This window comes from Cyanistes caeruleus, chromosome 5, assembly GCF_971803275.1.
Source record: "Cyanistes caeruleus chromosome 5, bCyaCae1.hap1.1, whole genome shotgun sequence".
NCBI classification, from domain to species: Eukaryota; Metazoa; Chordata; class Aves; order Passeriformes; family Paridae; genus Cyanistes; species Cyanistes caeruleus.
In genome coordinates, this window is record NC_141705.1 from 81,607,690 (window position 1) to 81,622,028 (window position 14,339).

The 14,339-nt window shown below is 45.3% G+C and overlaps 1 protein-coding gene across 1 annotated transcript in view; it reads right to left on the minus strand.

Annotated features, from left to right (window-relative positions):
• The window catches only part of LOC147653309 (protein Shroom3-like), a 32,510-nt gene extending 18,453 nt beyond the window's left edge, over positions 1-14,057 (minus strand). Inside the window, exon 1 of the mRNA XM_086890803.1 lies at positions 13,828-14,057. Within this exon, the coding sequence (XP_086746929.1) occupies positions 13,828-13,992 (165 nt within the window). The 5' untranslated portion in view covers positions 13,993-14,057. The remainder of the gene's footprint in view (positions 1-13,827) is intronic.
• Between the last annotated feature and the right edge of the window lie 282 nt (positions 14,058-14,339).

The following is a 14,339-nucleotide window of genomic DNA, read 5'->3' on the forward strand; positions in this document are numbered from 1 at the left end:
CAGGCGGGGCCCGGCCACCGCGGCTCCTCGGCCGAGGCAAGCCCGGCGAGCTCCCGTGCTGGGAATTGCAGCCAGAGCAAGGCTGAACTCGGAACAGGGCTGGGCACAAACACCCAGCCTCGTGACCTTCCAGCTGATATTGCTGCTCGAGGGCTCTGCTGGGCACCGGCACACAGGGAGATCCCATCTCCATAGCATCCTCCAGCAGGTCAGTCAAGTCCAGCAATGGTTACAGTGCATCCATGCAAATGGAGCCCACCGGGGTGTACCTAACTTAGAAACACCGAGTGGTTTGGGTTGGAAAGGACCATAAACACCATGTAGTTTCACCCCCCCTGGATGGGCAGGGACATCTTCCACTATCCCAGGTTGCTCCAAGCCCTGTCCAGCCCGGCCTTAGACACTTCCAGGATGCACAAAGCCGATGGCTCACGCTGCACACAAGTACCGGATCGGTGTGAATTCACCGGCTTTAAGAAAAGCTGCTTCACTCTCACAAGTTGCTCCACTGAGGCCTTACACTACCAAAACCTCTTTGCCCGGATTAGTGCTATCCCTAGACTTAGAGACAAATCTTGCAAGTTATTTGGAATAGTTGAAATAACAAGGTCTGGGCAGCTGGGGTTGGGAGAGGAGGTTAAGCTCAGATGCTGAGCACACAGCCTTAGCCAGCTCCGCACAAGCTTCTGCTTAGAGCAGAGCTTTTCAGCTCAGGCAGAGGGAACTCCAGCCCCCCTGACACCCCTGGGGATGCTGGTCATCACGGGATGGCTTTCCCTGCCTCTCTCTGCACCACAGCATTCACGGGCAAAGGGCCACAGTATCCCCTCTGGGTGGAAAGGCATCACGGGTGAGAGCTCTGGGTGCGAATAAATAAGAGCAGTTGCCAACAGGGAACTTGAGTGAGAAAGCCAGATTTTTTTACGAGTGTTCAAATAAGGTCCAGGGAAACTTCCCTGGACACAGTCTTCCTGCAAATCCAGTTCTCATCTACTTTGCTTTAAAGACTGCTCAACAACTTTGCTAATGCTTAAGTGACTTATGTGATTAAATCCAAGTGGTGTCATGTTCATAGTCAAAACACTTCCCAACACACACTCATTCTGATAAGATATTCACTAAAAAGCAAACAGCCTGAAGGTCACTATTTTTAAAGCAAAAAAGTTACAATTGTTCAATTTAAATTAGCGTGTCATTATTTGATTTGATTTTAGCAGTTGAAGCTATCTCTGGGAATTGTCAAAACAAAAAATGCTATTGAAACAAACCATCTGAAACAACGGCAAATATTTTTTTTTTACATCCAGTGACCTGAAAATCCATTTTCCACTCGGCTCCAGTCACCAATAATAATAAAGCAAGCCAAATATCTTTTTCCATTAGAAATATGACATGCACAGGAATATTATCCAGTGATATCATCACATCCATTCCTTTATGAAAATTCTGTCTCACTACCTAAGTTTCCCTAGGAGCTTAAGATATCAATTGTACTATTAAGAAAAGATCTTAAAGGGGGATTCTCGCAAGGTTCAGCTCCATTTCACCAGAAGACAAAAGGTCAAAATAAGCCCCAAAGGTAATAAGGAATGTCATTCATAGGTGGGATGAGAGCTAAATTACTCCACATTCAAGCAGAGCTTTAGTTTGAAACACAGGAGTGGGGCATCCTTATTTAGCTATAGCGGTTCCAGTGGCAAGAACAAGGCTGCTTCCACATGCAGGTTAAATGCAGTAAGGGGTGTTGATGCCTAAAAGGCATGGAAGAAGGAATAACTTTAAAGGGTTGAAACTTTTAACTTGGACATTTTTAAAGCAGAATGCTTCAGGTTTGGTCTTGGTGATTATGTTCATTTTAAAGTTCCACTGCATTTATTACACAGGCTCCAACAAAAAATGTCAGTTCAGCACAAGTCCCTCATTTTTTTCTATTCTTTCCATCCTGCCATGATTTTATTTCAGGGTCCACAAGAACCAGTCTCTTTACACCAGCCAACAAACCAAGACTATTACATAGTTCTATGTTCTTTAAGATTTCCATGTACTAAAAATTAGTATTCATGCCATGCTGTGAGTAAATAAAAACTGTAAATCCAAGAGAACAACCAAACTCCTGACACTGCCTGCTCCAAATGCACATCTCCAACACTGCCCCCAAGCCAGCAACACACATATATCCAGATACACAGAAAGAGGAAAGGAATTTCATAAGCCCCCAGGCCAAAGAAATTCATCCTCTGTTCTCCTCCTGACCAGGGTCTTTGGGTTTCCAGCATTTTTCTTCCTGGCCGCTGTTAGTTTTGGCAGGAGCAGTAATACCACTAAGGAGTTACAGACCCTCTGTTCCATTCCAAAACCAATTTAGCTAACTTAAACCAGCAAAACCCCCTCCCACACACCTTCTTATCACATAGAACTTCCACTAGTGCCGGAGGGACAGAGGAAATCAAGAAAGCACATTACAACCCAGCAGGAAATATTTCTGACCATGATTAATACTACCTTTAGCAGTGCAACAGAATCTTTGCAGATCTTTGGGGATCCTTGGAAGAATTCCATTTACTACTCTCCAGGCCATATTTTGCTGTGAAAACCTTATTACACAACAGAAGCATTAACGGATTCCGGGTAAAGTAAGAAAAGATGTATTATCCTAAAGATTTGGAGAACAGGGAGAGAAGAAGTTAAGAAAGGCACACAGGGTTTTCCTTTCACTCCATGTGATTATGTTGTGATAATGCCCGCTACAGACCTGTCCATCACTCCCGGACTCAGGTCAGAGAAGCTCTCTGACCCGACCAGCTGGGTGACACAAGCCAAACAATGACAAATTCAGCTTCAGTTGCTCTTGCCAGAGGGATCTCAGGATTGCCTGTTGAGCAGCTATGAGACAACCACACTTTCCTTTTATCCATCTTGGGGGGATTTTTTTCTCTCTCTTTTTTTTTTTTTTAATTATTATTTTAAATTTTTTTTTGTTTTGTTTTTTTTTGCGAGGGAATTTGCAGGGATAGCTACAGAGCTTGGAAAGGCCCAGTCTCTCATTTCTCCTATGCAGAAAGGTGTCTGTCTAACTTTGGCTTCCTTACCTAGCTCCCACATTCCCAGCTTTAAGCAGATACAGAGGTAATTGCTTTGAACTACCTTGATAGGAAGTACTTTAAAACCATCCTCTGGCACAATAAACTCACCTTGCACATTTCTAGGCATCACTGTGAGGCTGGCCAGTGACATCCCACAGGAATGCAGGGAGCCAAGTCAGCTCCAATTGCCGCTGGATTGATTTGCTCCCTCCTAGTTCATTGGGGAATGCCACAGCCACAGGCACCATGGAAGACAATGTTTTTATTGGAAATGGCAGGATACTACCCCCTTTTTCAAGTTACCCTAAAGAGAAGCAGACTCACTGTGGAACGCTGAAGAGTCAGCAACTAACCAAAGACATTTGACTGAGGATTGTGCTCAGTCTATGACTGGTCACCAAAAGTACAGGGGCAGACTTCAACCCCCTGTGAATGACAAAGAGGGCTTAATGTGACTCAGGAAAAATCAAGATGATAATGCTGTTGGTGGCATGTGATTTATCCCGACCAGAATTTAGCTTGTGGCATCACATTTTTTCCCTAGTACAATATGCCACCGCCTGAGCTTCTGTAATATCTCATTACCAAAGGCAGAAGGTCTCATGGAGTGGTGCTATCACACCCTCTCCCCCAGGGGGTCAGCAATTCAGCTCTGACTCAGCAGGGGCAGGACCACAGACTGAGGCACTTGGTGTCATTTCTCTCTGCCTGGCAGTCTCCTATCCAAGGGGTGACACAGCCCAACCTGTTAGGCTAATGAGAGCTGACAAGATCCCAACCTGAGCAGAAAACCTCCAGAACAAGAGATGTTCACCCTTGTTCTCTTCAGCTCCAACCAGCACAGGAACCTTTTGTTTCAGCAGCTGATGAGATACATAACAAGTCACAGAGACACTGAGTGACTCAAATGCACTTACTTTTGTTCCTACTTACTCCTTCCTCCAAACCTGCAGCATCTCTTGGTCTGTCCAAGGCTCACTCTCCATCAGTCTCCATCAAACATTGATATAAACCAGAAAAGGCCCATGTCCCTGGTGGGCAGGGAAACCTCTAACTGCAGTTCATAATTAATGTCCATAATTTAACCAATTAATTATTGGTTAAATAACAGCCAGTCTTAAGGAAAGCACAGACCATACAGAGCAGAGGCTCCCCACTGGCCACAGGAAAAGAAAGACTGAAGCACCTGCAGTTCTTGTGCCTGAAGTTTACAGGTTGCTATTCCAAAGGACTGGACTACATGGAGGGAAGAGCAATTTTTGGATGTACCCCTTAGTGAAGAGGTGAGGCACAGCTGCTGCTGCTGCAGGTGAACATGTGCTGCTACATTAGAGGCAGGCTCAGAAAGCAGCACAAGAACTTCTGTTCCCAAAGCAGAAGGAACTATAAATAAATTAAATAAATTTGAAATAAATTAATAAATTGGAAATCTGGAGTTTTTCCAGGTGTGGAGGTGTATTGCTGAGAGTGGCCCCTGCAGAATGGCACAGAGGAGTGGGGGGACCCCTGGGCCAAAGCCAACTGCCACTGACTAAAGCAGGAGCAGGGCCTCAGGCTGGAAAAAGGGGCTGCTCTGCACCTCTGGGCAAGGAGAAGTAGGGAGTCGCTCCCCTCCCGTGTCTGTGGCTGTGTTTTTGGCCTAGCAAAAAGGGTAAATTGCCCCCAATGAAGCTGTGATGGAAAACTAATCCTCTCCAACAATAGCCCAGTGCTAAGAAACATCCGTGGTTCTGGGCAGGAAAGAAAGCAAGGACCTCTTCTAAGGGCATTTGTTTCTCCATCAGTCTTTTGTGGTGTCTTTCCCTCACCCACCTCCTCCCCTGCTTGGTTATTCCAGCATTAGTTTGCACGGGCTGTTTGTGGAGACAGAACAACAACAGAGGTCTGCTTGGAAAGCCAGCAGAAACCTCTTAGCTTGAGACCAGAAATGTGCAGAATCCCCAAAGAACAAAAATGTTTGAACTCGCCTCCCCAAAAGTGTTGTATTCATTGACTTGCAAGCAGGGGGAACAGCCATAGTAATTTAACCTAGGGAAGAGTGCCAACAACTTATTTAATTGCAGAGTTTGTGCCAACAACCCCACAATACAACTATTAATACAAGTCTGCAGTACAAGACTAATTCTGCTAACCTTTTGCTGTTGCCTTTTAGTCAGGTCAGCGGCTGCATCCCTTCTGTGCTGACACTATTCAACAAACACTGGCAACTGCTTTTAAGCAAACACCAAATGGAGCAGGGCAGGAGGGAGGGGAGAGGGACCATTGAGAAAATGAAGATTCCCCCTAAGACCCCACCCCTCGCTGTCCAAACATTTTACATTTCTTTCTCTGTTTCAAGCCCCTCTCTTGAAAGTGGGAATGTGTCTTGCCATGTTTTTGCCCCTGGAAAACAGCCAGATCTTTGGTCTGGATTCCATCAGCTCATTTCTCAGTTTCTATGAGACTGCATTTGAAAAAGGTGGGTCTACCTCAGGCCACTGGCAAGACTGGTCATCAATCAATGTAAGAAAACATGAGGTCTGACCCTGGGGACCAATCCGCTTTTCTAAATGCAGCATTCCTTGAAAGAACACGTATTTTTACAGAAAAGTTTAAAAAGAAAGCAATAATGGATCCGACACTACTGCAAGTTTTCAAGGGCACGATTATCCCAGCAATTATACCCCATTGTAAACATCTTAAAATCCAGCATTAAATGATGCATGAATGTCAAGCAACATCATTCTTGTGTGAGGTAGCAAACTCCCTGCTGCATTTGCAGGCTCCCTCCTGCTTCACTCTTCACCCATCCCCACGCTTGGGGTTTTATACTTAGATCTCGTGACTGTATCACAACTGTAAATTCCAACCACCTGGGAGCAGATTTTGTTACTACACTCAAAAAGAGCATTAAAGGGGTTGTAGCTTTTACCTTTATCCTGCTGCCACTACCATGATAGAGAAAATAAATACTGCTCACAAGCTCAGGAGAAAACCGAGGGAGAAACTTCCATACTGCTACAGTGAACGCTCCTTCTCAGGGGGTCAGTAGTTCTCCACGGCTACTGGGGGATTTTCAGACCCTGCTGATCCTACAAACCAACTCCCCGAAGACTCCAGCTCACAAATGGTACCTCTGCACGTCACGTTTGGAAAACGCCCCGCTGCCGAGAGCGGCCGTAAAACCTCGGGATCTGCGGGATGGCCGCTGGCCGGGGCTGGAAATGTGGAAGCGGCGGATGTGGCCAGGCCGGAGCTGCTCACGGCATCACTGCAGGACGTGTGACTGAACCCCGCTACACGGCCCGGCCACGGCGTTTGGCAGCCAAACTCCTCACCCAGCCGGGCCTCGGCAAATCCCCATTCTTGCCGGAGAATGGGGAATGGCTTTCAGGCTGGCAGATTATCTGGTGAGTCTGTGGGAACTGCAAAACACTGCACCTGCCTGAAAAATGGCACCAGCTCAGCACAAGACGTTTCCAGAGGGGAAAGTTAATATATGGGAGGAATGCACATAAATCCTGTTATTTTCTTAATGGGATTTGGGAGCTTATTTCTCACCCCGTGCTTTGAAATGTATCCCACAGCCTATTCTATTAATGAATTTAAGCACAGTGATTTTCTTATCAGCAGGAATCATTCTTCACTGGGGTTTGATTTTTTGTTTTTTGGTGGGATTTTTTAATGCAAGTGTGAAAAATTAATATTATGCTTGAATACCAGTTAGGATGTTAACAAGCTGTGTCCTGGATAAGCCGCTCCTGTTCTGCTCCTGTTGTTCTTTTCCTAGTTTCAGTTGACCAAGAAACCAGGAATCATTTATTTGTTGGGGGCTTTTTTATGATTTAGGCAGCGGGCCTAAAATAGAAAGACGGGACCTCTATTTCCAGATCAGCTGTGTGAATGAGTGGACACAAACTTTCTCTTACTTAAAACAAGCATTTGGAAAGGTTTTTTCCACCTCCCAGGTGTACTCATTTGGTACTGACGGGTACCGACATCTTTCAGGGTTTCCTGGCAGTGCCTTGGATGCATTCTCTGCTGCCACTGGATCGGAATCCACTCAAGGCTTTTTCACACAAGTGAGTTACAGAAATTTTCTGCCTTAGCAGTCTGTGTTCAAAGGTCTCTGGACATTGTTCCTTTGACTACCAGTGTTTGTTGGAAAGCAAATTACAGTTCACCTCCTTTTCACTTTCAAAGATCCCTCCCAGTTCTAACTAATTCAGAGAATATCCTGAGCTGGAAGGGACCCATAAGGATCATCAAATCCAACTCCTGGCTCTGCACAAAACCACTCTAGGAATCCCACCACGTGTCTGAGAGCATCTTCCAAGCACTCTAGCAGGCTTGGGGTCCATGACCACTACCCTGTTCAGTGCCTGACCACCCTCTGGGGTGCATCTTTTCCTAATATTCAGCCAAACATTTCCTGACACAGCTACAGCTGTTCCCTGGGATCCTGTCACTGGTTGAATACTTCCCGTGCAATAGACCTATGCTGGATTCATGCTTCACAATTTTGAGCTTCCTCAAAAGTTCCTGAAGGTAAACACCAATGAGCTTTGAGATCAGATTAGCTCAGCTCCAGCTCTATTATCAGTGATGGGTTTTCTTCCTCTGCCTTGGGCTCCCAAGTACTGTGGGAAAGGTTCAAAGTAGTGGACCCTTTCACAAGCAGACATCTATTGTGAACAAACACTGAGTTAGAGTGCATTCACTCGGTCTCATTTTAGGATCAGTTTTTAAACCTCAGCTCTGGCTGTATCTGCTACAGCCAAGGGAACAAGGATATGTGGCATTTTTCTGTCTAATCTTTCATGTAAGCTAAAGCCAGGGCAGGATTTATGAAAGCTTCATTTCTTGACCTCGAGGATTACATGTTACGTTTAATCACATGGGATTTCTCTCTGTCCTGAGAAGAAAATATTTCTTCTCTTATTACTTTTCTGTGACTTTGAATGACATGACACTCCGTAACTCCTGTGGCAGCAGTGAGGGGTGGAGACCTGATCTTTCAGAGCAGCTGTCTCTGGGGATTTAGGCCAAAACTTGGCAACTTGGGCTGAGCCCTGCTAAGGAGGAAACTCTAAAGCATGACTGGTAAACGGGACACCAACACCTGGCAGACGCCATCCTCAGCCCTTCCCAGCACAGAGAAACCCTTTTTACATCGTTTCCTTCCCACAGAGTTGTCCGTGCCCCTCGGGATCCACAGCTTGGGACAAGCAAGGTATTCCCTGCTCCCTAGGATGGATCACAGCACAGCTGGCACTGTCTCAGCAGTCTGAAAGCTGCCCCTGACCCTGCTGGAGCAGCAGCAGTGCCCACCGGGCCCTGCTCACGTCAGGCACTGGGTTTGCCTGCAGTTTCTAATTCAGCGCTGTGGAAGTGAACAGAAGTCTTTTTGTGCTGGAGAACGCTCGGCAGCCTAATGGAGGGGCTGACAATAGAAGCCTTTTCATGCAGCAGCTCCCTGGCTTTAAGAAAAGGTAGGGATCCTGTCCCTTGTGCTGGCATCAGCAGTCTTTGGAGAGGCCCTAGAGAGAAACCAGGAAGAGTGGTGAGGAACTGCCTCCTGCTTCCTCGCACAGTTACAGCAGCAGTTGCCAGCCTGCAGCATCCCGAGTTCCTCGGTGTCTGGGATCAGACACCTGCCCTGTGCACTGCCTGCCACAAGAGTCAGATGATTTTGCACCATGAACCCCTCACCATCACCAGCACACTTGCAGAATATTGGAAGATAAAGGGTGAGAAGGGGTGGGATTTTTTAAAACATTAACACAGGCGCCAAGCTATTCCTCAGCAGCAAGGAGAAAAATAAAATCCATATAGACAGGAACAAGGGGGGAAATGTTCAAAGAAAAAATTACAATTATTTTTAAAAAAAAATCACAGAAGATGCTATCATGCCTCTGGCTCAGTTTCATGTCCAAATGCCCAGGCCAACAGGTCTCTCATGACTCTGCAAGCTTCAGAGCAGCCTCCCTAACGTGAGCACAGGTTTTGTGCCTGCAGCCCTACAAAAAGGGTAACAGTTCCTAAACTGCTGCTTGTCACACCCAGGGATACAGGGAACAGATGTAAAGAAGCTTTGCCTGTCAGTGCCTAAGATCATTTTGTTTTGTTTATGGGGACTCTGGGCATTCAAACAGGGAAAGCTATGAGCTGGTGGTACTGGGAGAACACGAATTCCTGGTGTTTGGATCAGAGACAGGGGAAAGTGCCTGTGGACCGGATGGGTACAGAATGGCATTTCGAGTTTTGTTTTGTCAAGAATGGTGGAACAATTCTCACTGCACATCACGAAGTGCTCTGTGGACCCTCTCAACCAAAAACACCAGAGAAGTAGCACAGGCAGAGGAGCCTTGTGAAAGCAGCCAGGTCCAGCTCCTGCAAGCACTGACCGATGTTCATTGCATCAGAGTTTGGATCAGGCTCCAGACAAGGTTTAAACACCCTACAAGAATTCCAGATTATTTCTCAGGCTCTGTCCCAAACTATTCCCATTATTATTAAACTTTTATTGCTTCCTACATCCCTGCTGAGAGGTAAACCTCAGAGTTTGTGTCATGCTTTTGGCATGAGGTCCCTGCCCTTTTGAGTGAAGGGAACCCATGAACTCCAGCACAGCATGTGAAAAGTGCTCCCAACACAGCCGGGATCCGAGGGAGAATGCTTTGGATGCTTTAATTCCTAGGCAAGAGAAACAAGTCCTTTGTTAGTATCGTCAACACGGAGCTCAAAATAAAAGGGCATTGCAGAGGCCTACAACAGCCAGAACTGTTCCAAAGGTTTGTGTAGCGAGGAGAAACACCACAGAATACCTCTCCTGGCTCCAAAATGGTTGAGACTGATTAATTACCTTAGGTTAAAAATTCTTAGAGAAAATTGAGATGGAATGAAACCTTCTGTTACCAGCTGGCCTTTACTGCCTGTAACAGTCAGGGCTTTCATTTTTGCATTTTTGATCTTGCAGCTAAGAGTGAGCCAAAAAAGTAATTTGGAAATAGAAATCTGGGTTTACTTCTGGGTATTATCATGATTTTGAGGCCACAGAATATTGGATTATAATTAAACACTTGGTATCACCAGCAATCACTTTGGCATTTGTCACTGAAGTTCTATTTCCAGATGAAGAAACCACTTGTTTAATGAAATTTCCACCGCAAGCAAATATCCCCAAATCAGGCCAAAATGACAGGGTTCTAAATTACTAAAGAGGTAAAATAAGAAATAGAAATTCAACTGTAAGACCCAAGGTCTGGAAACAGAGGAGTGGAGGTCACTTCAGGGAATCTGACTTTTACTCATTTTGAAGGCTTACTGACACACTGAGGACAGTGAGTTACTTTTTAAGCACAAATGCGTTTAAACATTGAAAGCAAAACAAGCAACTGTCCTGTTTTTTTTTTTTTTTAAAAGGGGAAGTAATTAAAAACTTGAGAACCTTCTTGCCAAAGGACTATTTGACAACATGTCACTGACTACATGTTTTATACCACAGAATCAATATAAAAGGGAAAATCCACTGTGTTAACTTGCCTTTTCTTGGGCACTGTCCCACTCCTACCCAGAGACAATTCTGCTGCTCCTTTAGGTACTGGGTTTTGGATATTTCCTTGAGGTGCAGCAGAAAACTCACTACCTTTTACCATCCTTCCTTTCCTTTCCTGCTGGTACAACAAAAACAGATGCTGGGAGGATTCCACAAAGCTTTATTCTGAGACTTCTCTCAGGGAAAAACGTGAGTCAGACGTAGCAAATTTATGGTCTTCTCCCACTTCCAGCAAAATAAATGATGAATAGACCTGCCTGGAGGGCTTGGAATCAGCTGCCATTAATCTGTTTCAGTGTAAGGGCTGTCAGAAATCAGAGCAGCATTAGCATAAAGAATCTGTGTTGCACCGTGTGCTGAGCAGCGTGGCTGAGTCAGCAAAGCCTCACTACTGTTTTTAACTGGAAGTTTGCCCATCTGTGCCCATGTGTGCACTCAGCCACCTCCCTCCCTCCCAATCAGCCTGTCCTGCTGCACAGAGAGCAGCAACAGGTCTGCAGAGCAAGTAACTTGTTCATATTTGGTAGGCAATAATTAAAAAAATACACTAAAAACATACCAAAGCTCTGGTAGGTGGGTCTCTAAGCAGGACTTTCTACCACTTGAGAATACAGGCCCGCTTTTTGCACTTTACACTCCCAACTGTTGTTCCCCTCACTTTTGGGTAAATTCTTGGCATCTTACAGGTAGAGAAATGTGTCTTTCCCAAGGGCTGCCCAGGGCTGTGAGAATCACTTTTTGTGCACGTGGGCCTTTTGTAAATTCACTCCTCTTGGTTTTGAATTTCCATTACAGCCTTTGGTCCGAAGCTGAGACACCTTAGTTCCTGGGGGCTATAAAGTGCTGCTGCATCCACACAGATCTGTTACCTCTCTACTATTCCATAACAATACATCAGTGTTACTTTAAGTCATGTTGCAAGCTGTCACAGGCACCAGCTTAGATATTTGCTGAAAAGTCCACTTTCATTTACTCTAAGGCCATTTAACACCACTCTGTCAGTGCAAACAGACAGGTAAGCAGATATAAATATAATTATTTGCCAACAGATCAAGGAGACAAAGCAGAAAATCAAGCTTCTTAATTACGAAAAATCAGAAATTAAAACCTGACATCCACATTTTCTGGTATTTATATGTAGTATTATTTAGAACCGTTGTTGGATCACTCCCAGCGCCTGCATCTTTAATGGTCTCTTTCAACCTAAAACTTCCTATGATTCTCCAAGCACTCTTGTACACAATTAAACCTGTAACATAATTCATCATTTCCCCACAGTTCCTCATTACTTCACAGTACACTCAGGCGAGGAATACTGAATTACCTAAATGACTAATATGCAATTAATTCTGAAGAGCACATAGTGAATTGAAGCAGCAGAGGAATTTCTCAGTTGAAACTGGAAACCAGGAAACAGGCGCTGCCTGAATTCCAGAAAGCAGAGCTTTCACATGCAGCCATTCTCCTGCTCTGCATCACCCATGCATGAGCAGAACACTGAAATGCTGACACTGATAGCACAAACCAAGCAGGGACTACAAGCAGAAAAAAGGGAAAACCCAAGGGAAAATAAAACCCAGCACATTTTTGCGGTGTTGTTTCAGGAAAGGCAGGCACAAGTCATACAGCTCCCAGTGGCACTATGCACACTCCAGGCGTGTTTGACATTAAGGGGCCTGGTTGTTGTGGAAACCAAATCCCATAGATTAATTAATGTTCAGCAGCCAGAGCCATCTCCCATCCTCTCTGTCTCCCTGCCCCCAATTAAAAAAAAAAAAAAAAAAGGGGGGGAAAAGAAAAAAGGGAAAGAAAGGGGGAGTGTGATTTTTACATCACAGAAGAATGTCAGAGCAAAAAGAAACTCTTTCCTCACGACTGCAGAAGACTGCCAGGAACAGTGAACAGCCTGTGTTAGTCCCAAGTGTTTATAAAAGAAAAATTATAACACCATTTAGTGAGGCTGCTTTTGCTGCCTGTGCCTATGCCAAACTGCTTCCAAGAAGGTCCTGCAAGAAAGATGATGGTGTGAAATTTCTAAAATCCCTTTGTGTTGAAACGACTTCAGTGGGAGCCCCCACTTTTTTAACTTTCAACACATGAATGTAGTAATCACAACTAATTTACTTCAGTGACTGATAGCCTTCATGTGAACGTGCTCGCACAGGGAGCTGCAGCGGGATTTGAAAACGCAAAGGATTTGAACAACACTGATTCTCAGTATCAGCATTTTGTTTTATCTGCTGCTGGTTCTGATCCATCGCATTCCCCACATACATCCCGGTTTGCAGGAGGGGTGCAGACTGGATCTAAGTCCCTCCGTGTACTGGTAGCTCGAGAGACACACTATAGCACGGAATGCACCAGATTGATGAGACAGGACAAACATGGCAAGGACCCATTAGATGTGAAATTTCAGAATTACCTATACCCTGTTTTCAGAACGGTTTTAGGGCCATAGGTCAAATGTATTTCAGATATCCAAGGATTTAGGGTGATGCTTTTGAAAATCCATGGTCTTCAGCAGCTGCATCTTGAGGTAGCTGGGTAACAGACCAGTTCTGATGAGAACAAGGAATTCCTTCTCCCATTTTTTTCCCCCTCAAAAATATCCTTGTGAGCTATGCTACTAGCTGCCTGTTGAGGCAATCATTAAATAATAAACATCATGAAGGCACACCACACTTAACAAACATTTAGAAAGTAGGGTGAGCAAACCACTAGCACTTACCAAACAGGTACAAGTATGTACTGCACTGTTTCACACACACACTCCTAATTAGCCAACATTCCACCTCTCAGTGTGACTGAAAGCACTCAACTCTGTTTTACCTCAGGAGTGGTGGGGATGGCTTACTGACCATGATCAGATATGCCACGACTTTGTGACACAAGATCACCTCATGAGAGTCCCCTGCTCCCTCCCGTTCACAGCAGTGATAAAAATACAGCCAATTTCGGCCAGCCACGATACTTCCTGTGGGAGCAAACCTGCACTTGGATAGTTAAACAATGCCGAGAGCTCTCCTGTGTTTCTCAGACACGCAGCTCCTGAGCAAACCTGCTGACTCGAACAGGTGCTCAGCACTTAAAACCCAAGCCAAACACAACCTTACTTAGAACATTTCAGTGTTACTTCTACAGCTCTCGCCCTCCGAGTCGGGGACCACTCCCACCTTGCTGGCATGGCATGGAAAAAGAAAAAAGTACCTTTGAGATGATTAATGGCTCTCCGTGCTCCAGCCCGCCCTTCAGCGTGAATCCCCATGGAGCACCTCCGTGCAGCAGCGCCTCCAGGTAGATGTATCTTCCCTTGTGGGTGATGCTGCACTCTGAAGGGGATATGCCGCTGTTAATGTTGTCTAACATCCTCATCTGTCCTAATCACATACTCAGGCAAACACAAAACCCATTCAGGCATTCACACAGCGACCGGCTTGGAAATCTGAGTCCCCAAGGAGCCCGGCACAAGACATCCCTGAATATGAGAAACAAGAAGAGCTTGAGGTGGAAAGTTCTGCTTCAGAGCCGGAGTCCAAGGTGACGGGTTAAAAACAGCCCCATCAACATTTCACCACGCTGCTTCTCCCGTCAGGATTTTAGTTTCAGCACCCAGCTACTCTGAGCATGAGAGCTTGGTAAAGATTTCTCTTCCTGCCTTCGGCAGACCAAAACCGTGCTTTTAAAGATGGGGGCAAAACAAGGAAAAAAAAAAAAAAAAT